A 7,617-nucleotide genomic window follows, 5' to 3' on the forward strand; every position below is an offset into this window, starting at 1 on the left:
GCACACTCACCGGACCTGGGCTAGGACTGGGTCTGGGGGCTCCCGGAACTCCGAGAGTCACTCATTTTCAAAGTGTCCACTTTTTCTTCAGGACAGGGAATGGGACTCAGGTCTTGGTCCTGAGCTCTATCTACAGCCCTTAGAAAAAGAAATTTTTTAAACAAATTGAAGCAGAGTCTCACTCAGCAGCTACGGTGCCCAGGTTGGGCTCCACTCGCGATCCTCCTGCCTCAGCCGCGTCTCCAGTACCACAGCATAGCCTTCTCCGTGCTCACACCAGTGTTTGTGCTCTTCTGGGATAAGAAGAGGCTCCCACGGCACCATCTGGCAGTGCAACCCGGCGCCAGCATCCCTAGCCGGCTGGGGCTGCCCACCAAACAACCACAGGAGCGCTGGGGCAGGAACCCTCGAGCACCTGTGTGCGCCCAGCCTGGGGCTGCCCAGGCCTGCTGTCAAGGGCAACACTAACTCCTGTGCAAGCGAATCTGGTCTGGTGCCTCTAGCCATCAGCTATTTCAGAAGCAAGTGCAGCCCTGGTCAAGTCACAGTGTGGCTTGGGGTTCCAGGGTCCCCCATGGTGGGCCAGTGACCATCTGGCCTTTAGGGCGGTGCCTCCCTGTACCCAATGCCCACCTGCGCTCAGCTGCCTGGGACCCCGTCAGGTCCACCCCGGGAGCCTCTGAGCTCTAGGACTCCCCGGCAGGCTTCACCAGGCCCTAAATGCCCAGATGCCCCCACCCTCCTCAGGCTTGGCTACTCTCCCGCTCTGGCTACGAGACCATCGTGTGAGAGAAATGGGGGTCTTTTTTATTTCCCAGGACGGCCTTGAACTCTGGGACTCAAATGGCCCCCTGCCTCAGTGTCCCAAGTGTTGGGATTCTGGCAGTGCTGTCCTGCCTAGCTGACCTTACTTTTGGTGATGAATATAGAAGCTCTTTGTCTTGCCCTAGTCCTGAAGGTATTTTCCATAGATTTTTAAAATCTCAATTTTCTTAATTCTATGCTTAAATCATGATGCATTTTGAATTAAAAAATGTGTGAGGGGTGAAGTGTAATGCAAACTCCATTTTCTCACTTATGGGTGAAACACTCGCTTTTGGAAGCTTGACTGTGATTGTGTTTGCTATGGTTTCCTTTCCGCCAGCCCCCACTGAAGACGTAAAGGTTTGGACAGCACTGCTTTCTTTGCTCCTCCAGTGTAGCTCAGCATGGTGGGTCTCTAGGCGAATGAGCAACTTTCGCATTTTAATCCTGAAGATGCTGTGCTAAATTTCTTGACAAAATGATCAAACAAATGCACATGTATTTTATTTTTAAATGTTCTTGTGTGTAATTACAGAGGTCCCACGGGAACCCTTTCCTCTTCTCATTTCTCCAACCCTGCAGGAAGTCGGGAGCCCAGAGACAGACTCACTGTAAAACTCAACAGGAACAGCAGTTCTTTCTGGGCCCACTGACACCATCTCTTCACATTTTTGCTTATTTATAGTTCTCTTGTGGACTTCTAGAGCTTTCCGCTCTTTTACCTGTGTGATATTTTAGAAAGGAGTCGATTTTTATTTGAACAGGTTAGCTGAATAGACACTCCTGTCCTTTCAGTAAGATCCTTTCCAAGACCTCACATGGAGGTGCTAGGCAGGGAATACTATGAGAGCCTGGGGAAGGGTCGGCAAGATAGCTCAGCAGACAAGTGCTTGCTTAGGCAAGCGCAGGGGCCAGGGTTTGATCTCTAGCACCAAATGCCAGCCCTGCGTTTGGGTGTGTTGAGCCAGCAATGGAGCCCAGGCGTGGTGGCACATGCCTGTAATCCCAGCACTGGGGAGGCAGAAAACAGGAGGATCACTATGAGTTGGAGCTGTGTAGTGAGACTCTGTCCCCCCACCTCACAAAAAAAAGGTGGCCTGGGAGCTGTCCAAGCTGAGCCCAGGACAAGCTCAGTTGTGGAATGTAGTGCATGCGACAGGTGAAGGGCTCCGTCCTCTCTCCCACTGTGCCACGGCGCGTGACACTTGTCCTGCAGTCCGGAACATGAGTTCTCACACAGGGATCTGAATGGCTGTCTCAGGAACTGTTCTAGATGCGCTGACACTGATTCCAGAATCAGACTTTAAAGGGCCCACTGAAAAGACAGTCAGATCTCCAAAGAGCATGTAGAATAAATCAGTGCCTCAGTGCTGTCACAGATGGTCCTTTTCTCTTCTAATAATCATGCTGTCGCTTTTGTAGATCTACTTTTTTATGAATAAATTAATTTTTAAGTAATGGTGAAGGATTTCTTTTTTATTTGCTAGTGCTTCATAAATGTTGATGTTCTTAAATTTTGCTTTTTGTTCCAAACTGTTCATCACTAAGTGATTCTTTAACAATTAGTTAATAAGATCCCCTCACCCAACAATGACCAGATTGCGTAGCTGACAATTTCAGATTTATATGGAACAAGCACCTTACAGTGAATTTTTAATTTGCAAGTGCAAAACTCTCTCATGCATATTCAGAGGATGAGATGCTCACAATAAAATTGAAATGCTTCCAATTTTCCTTATTTATAATTTTTTTTCAAAATTATCTTGCAGAGTGAAGGGAGAATTTTAAAAATTAACTGTCTTTTTTTTTCCCTCCTGGAACAAGTTACATGGAGCTCCTTGGTGCAGGCAGGACGGGAGGGCACTGGGTGAGCCCTGGAAACACTGGGATAGGGTCCCAGCATGGCGGCAGGGGTGGAGAAGCATGCCTGGGCTGCTTCTCCAGGGGAAGCAGCTGAATGCCAGCTGCTGCTGCGGGAGCCCAGGACCAGGGAAACTTAGGAAGCTGTCCGGGTGGCAGGCGGGGGAGGCTAGGTGCAGAGCTGTCGCATGCTCTTCTTGGGCACAGGCTGCCCCCCAGGGCTGCGACTCACTAGGACTGTGGAGAGCAGGGAAGCTCCTAAGAGCACAGCAGCTCCTGAACCGGCGTGAGGAGCTGCACCGAAGTTCTGGTGGGCATCTGAGAAGCTCACTGCAGTGTACACCAGCAGTGGGGCTGAATGAGCAGCAGCCCACAGTGGGGCACAGCAGCTCCTGAGCCGGTGTGAGGAGCTGGCATGACGTTCTGGTGGGCATCTGAGAAGCTCACTGCAGTGTACACCAGCAGTGCAGCTGAACAAGCAGCAGCCCACAGTGGGGCATGGCCAAGCAGGGCAGACGCACAGTGGGGCAGCCGTGTGCTGTGCCCAGGGCGGAAGACAAGCCACGCACGGCCCATGTCATGCATCCACGCCGACCTTGACTCATCCGCGTGCTGCCACTGTCACCTTGCAGCCCTGCTCACAGCATCCAGGGCTTCTCCAGTCATTTGTTGTCTTCGGTCACAGGCCTATCCTCCTCCTCTCTGTAAGAGGGAGCCAAGTTGCCAGGACCTTGCGTCACAGCATCTAGAGCAAAGTCCAGGAGTCCAAGCTCTCACTGGGACTGCACTAGGGACGTGAAAGCTGAGGCTGCCGCTGCCTGAGCTGCCTCCAGCCGTGTCCACATCACCTTGGGATCAACTCTTGAGAACTAGTGCAAATTTGAATCACAGTGATCCAAACATTTGGGATCCAGTGTTGGGAGTGATTCAGATTAGGGTAATGGAATTTTCAGAACCGACTCCTGAAGGTCACTGAGCTTATACTTCTGTGGGCTGAGGAGCTGTTCCTGGAAACTCAGTCCTGTCCTCTCTCAGCACCAGCTCCACGCCCAAGTGCCACATCCTGCCACAGGAGTCTGTGCCTCTCCCATGACCCTGGTCAAGATCCCCCAATCACTGCAGCTGGGTAGCAGTGTTGGGCAAGCACCCCTACCCCTGCCCGAGCCCCTCCAAGAAAGGGAAGGCTGCTGATTGCCTTTGGATAGGAAGAAAAAATAGGTTGCTAAAATATATCCAAGATGTCAATGTCAGTGACAAATTTGAATGAACACACTTGGGTTAAATCAGGTGCGATTTCTTTCCAATAATTACCTTCTTGGCTAGTTTTTCTTCTCTTTATCCTGAATGGAATAATTTATTTGAGGGATGAGAATTGAAAGCTACGTGAAGTATATGAATTGGTGAAGCCGCCACTTACGCTAACAGATATTCACAAGTCGTGGAAAAGACAGCAACTGAATGTTGATTAATGTAAAGGAGAACAAAAGGCTGTCAGCAGATAGAACGGTTTTCTAGGAAATGAGCAGCTGCAGTTTTAGCAGATACGAGAGGATTCTATTGGTCAAAAGCTAAAGAGGAGGAAGGCACTAAAAAGAAGCTAAATCAAATTTCTAACATTCCAGACAAGCTCTTTACCTTGGGCTTTTCCTTTGCTCCTTTCTTTTCCTTCTCTTTGGGTTTCTTCTTTTCCTTGTTCTTCTTTTTCTTTTTATTCTTTTCCTCATCATCTTGGTTTGTGAGGATATCTTCAATAACCTGCAAAAAACAAACAAACAAAAAACCACAGCATTTACGAGCTCCCTGTCAGCAAGAGGACTGCTTTTCCTGCCCATGAGTGAGCACTTCGGCTGACCGGCGTCCCTTTCCCTGCCCTGTGCTGGACTCTGGGGGTTGATCCCCGGGGGATCCAGGGGTGGTTCCCTGGATTTTTCAGGAGGAAGCAGTACCAGGTCCCAAAGGGTAGAAGGGAGACATCAGCTAGCTCCGAGTCCAGCCCCCTCTAGTTCAGAGGTCCTCTGGCTCTCAGGATTGCACCGAACACTAGAAGTCACGACTTCCTCATACCTCAGCAGTAGCTGGACATGACGGCCCTGCCACGGTGTCCAAATTCCGTACCTGCTTCCTGCCTGATTTCTTGTCTCAGTAGTTGTTCTATCAATAACTTCCTCTGCCATGGATAATTACACATCTCTTCTTTCACCCCGGATTTAATCTGTATTTCTTACAGTGACAAATGACCACTTTTTCTGCTAAATTTTAAAATTCTTGATTAAAAAAATACCTTATCTGCATAGGGAGGGTGCTACTGGAGGATTAGTGTAGGTTTAGTATTTTTAAAGTTTGTTTTCAAGAAGGCATAGTACTAATTGATATGACATTAAGAATGTACACATTTAGAAGACCAAGACGTCTGGTATTCAAGCATGGTTTTTGCATTACACATTGCTGTCCTTGATGTAGCTGCTTAGATCAAAGCTATCAGCATACAGAGTCAGTCAAGGTGAAAATTCTACATATTAACTGCTATTTTGCTAAGACTGATGGAGATTTTCAGGTATAGGTTTATAGAAAATAATATAATTTAGTTTAATATACCATGTGTTTAAAGAGCAACTTGCAGAGAGCTATGAACTCTGGGAGACACTGGAGTGCTCCAGGCAGGGCACACCCCCCACTGGTCCTCGGGCTCTGCTCATCACAGTTCAAGTGACTGAGACAGGATACTCAACCGTGCCCGGCGCAGCACAAGTGCTGTGGATGCATCGTCAACCTTACTTCAGAGCTGCAGGAGCCAAGTCTCAGTGAGGTTAGGCATGGACGCTGTACCTGGAGGTCTGACAGTGACCAGTGGTTTGCCGATGCACAGCCCGGCCTCCTCGGTGGTTACCACGGTGACTCACAAGTCTAAGGTCTGATCTGTATCTCTACAGTCAGTGGCTGGAAAGTCAACTAAAACTGTCTAAGATCTGGTGAATGTCATTAGGTCTTGGGGCGTGGGCTATTCAGATTTCCTGCCTATCAAGACCATGGTAGACGAGAAGGTGCTCCTCAGCAAGACGGGGCAGAACGCTGTGTGCCTTCTCCCATGTGCCTTGTCCTGCTGGACATCACTGGAGCTTTTCCTGCGGTGGGACCTGGCCTTCTGTGTCCTGGCGTTGTGCTGGTGAGCCCTCCAACCCAGCAACTCCTGCCAAGGAGTTTTCCCTGGACTCTGATTCTCAGCCTCCTATCGGTCTCCCCCTAGTGGCCAAAGGGAGCATCCTAAGGCCAGCAGGACCATGCCACACTCCGCTCAGCTCAAAGTGGCTGCCTTCTTACTGAACATGTAGATTTGTAAAAACAGAAGTTCTGTACCCTGCCATTCTTCTCAGTTCCAGAAGTGCTCTTGCCTGGCCTATTTTTCTTTCAACAATTTGAATACATTGTCCCTCTCTTTCCTAGTCTGCAAGAATTGTGTTGGAAAAAGCCCATGCTGATAACAGTCCTGAGCGCTCCTGTGTCCAGTGCTTCTTCACCCTTGCTGCTTTCTTTTGTCTTTGATTTTCCGTAGTTGGACTATCGTGTGTTTTGATGAACTCTTCTTGTACTTGACGGGGCTTTCGAGCTTCCTCTACCTGTATTTTGCATCTTCAGATTTGGGAAGTTTTCAGCTGCTATGTCTTTCCATGAACTTTCAGCCACTTTCCCTCTTCTCCTAACTCCCACTATGCAGATGCCATTACTCTTCGTGTGGCACCATAGCTCCCACAGCCTTCTCCAGTTCCTGACAGCTTTTCTTTTTGTGCTGTGATTGTGATTTCAGACGCTCAGCTTGGACTCTGCTCACTCTTGCTGCCAGTTCAGGTCTGAGGCGCGAGCGCTCCACTCACTGGAAGCTTGCGTTGTTGTGTTCTTCATCTCCAAGATTCCGATCGGCTCATTTTAGTGTTTGCATCACTTTGTTTAGCTTTTGGCTTCATTCTTGCAGTTTTCCTGGTTCCATTACAAGGTCTAGTTGGGTTCTTTTGTAGTTTACTGAGACTTTTAAAAATAAGTATTTTAAAATCTTTGTCATACAGTCTGTGACTGTCTGGTTGCTTGGGGCCAGGCCCTGAACTTCTGTCGTGTTCTCCAGTGATTCTTCATGAGCTTCTCTGTCGCGCCAAGGTGTACATGCCTTTGAAGCAGCAGCCACCTCTTCCGGACCTCCTGGCCTGGCTCCGCAAGCACAGAGCTCATGGGTGGAAACACAGGAGATCCTGCAGGCTGGGGCTGCTGCCACAGGGCAGTAAGTGTGGACGGCACCTGTGGTGGCTCCCGGCTGGATGTTTTGCTGGCTGTCCTCAGCTCAGGCAGCTATAGTCCGTAGAGTTGGTGCCTGATGGTGGTCCTCTGTGGCAAGAGCTGTGCGGTCCTCCGGGGCTTCGGGGCTGCTGGGTCTCTCCACCAAGTTAGGGGCCAGGTCCCATGGCAGAGGAGGGCAGAGCCAGGTGCGCACCCCTCCTACTGTGCAGGCCAGCTCTAACTGCACAGCTGGCAGCTGCAGGCTTGACCGGGGCTGGCGGCAGGGGCTGGAGACTACTGTGGCACACAGGTGGCAGTGGGGGTCATCATCTGCACTCATGTGGTCGCCGGGGCCAGGTGCAGGGCAGTGACAGTGGCTGGCCATCTCTGTGTGGGGACAGTGGTGGGCTGAGCTGGAGGTGCACTCGCACATGCAATCACAGAGCAGCAGGCATGGTGGTTGGGGCATGGTGGCGGGGTAGGGCCAGGTGCTACACTCAGTCAGCAGTGGGGACCAGGCTGGCAGTGCGCAGGAGCCTGGCTTCAGGGTCGGCCTCAGGGGTGCACAGTAATGGGGCTGAAATCTGTGGGGACCCTGCGCTGTGCACAGAATATGCATCAGAGTTGCTTCAGGGCCTTTTGGGTCCTGGTTCTGGGGAGGAGGGAGCCTGGACAATGCCAGCAGCAAAC

General features: G+C 50.4%; 1 protein-coding gene across 3 annotated transcripts in view; it reads right to left on the reverse strand.

The window, feature by feature from the left end:
• The window catches only part of Iqca1 (IQ motif containing with AAA domain 1), a 135,330-nt gene that overhangs the window by 62,213 nt on the left and 65,500 nt on the right, over positions 1–7,617 (reverse strand). For all 3 annotated transcript variants that reach the window (XM_023722227.1, XM_023722226.1, XM_004637340.2), the window contains one exon: positions 4,300–4,419. In XM_023722227.1, coding sequence (XP_023577995.1) covers positions 4,300–4,419 — 120 coding nt within the window. The remainder of the gene's footprint in view (positions 1–4,299; positions 4,420–7,617) is intronic.

The sequence above is a fragment of the Octodon degus genome, unplaced genomic scaffold (assembly GCF_000260255.1).
Source record: "Octodon degus isolate 3935 unplaced genomic scaffold, OctDeg1.0 scaffold00089, whole genome shotgun sequence".
NCBI classification, from domain to species: Eukaryota; Metazoa; Chordata; class Mammalia; order Rodentia; family Octodontidae; genus Octodon; species Octodon degus.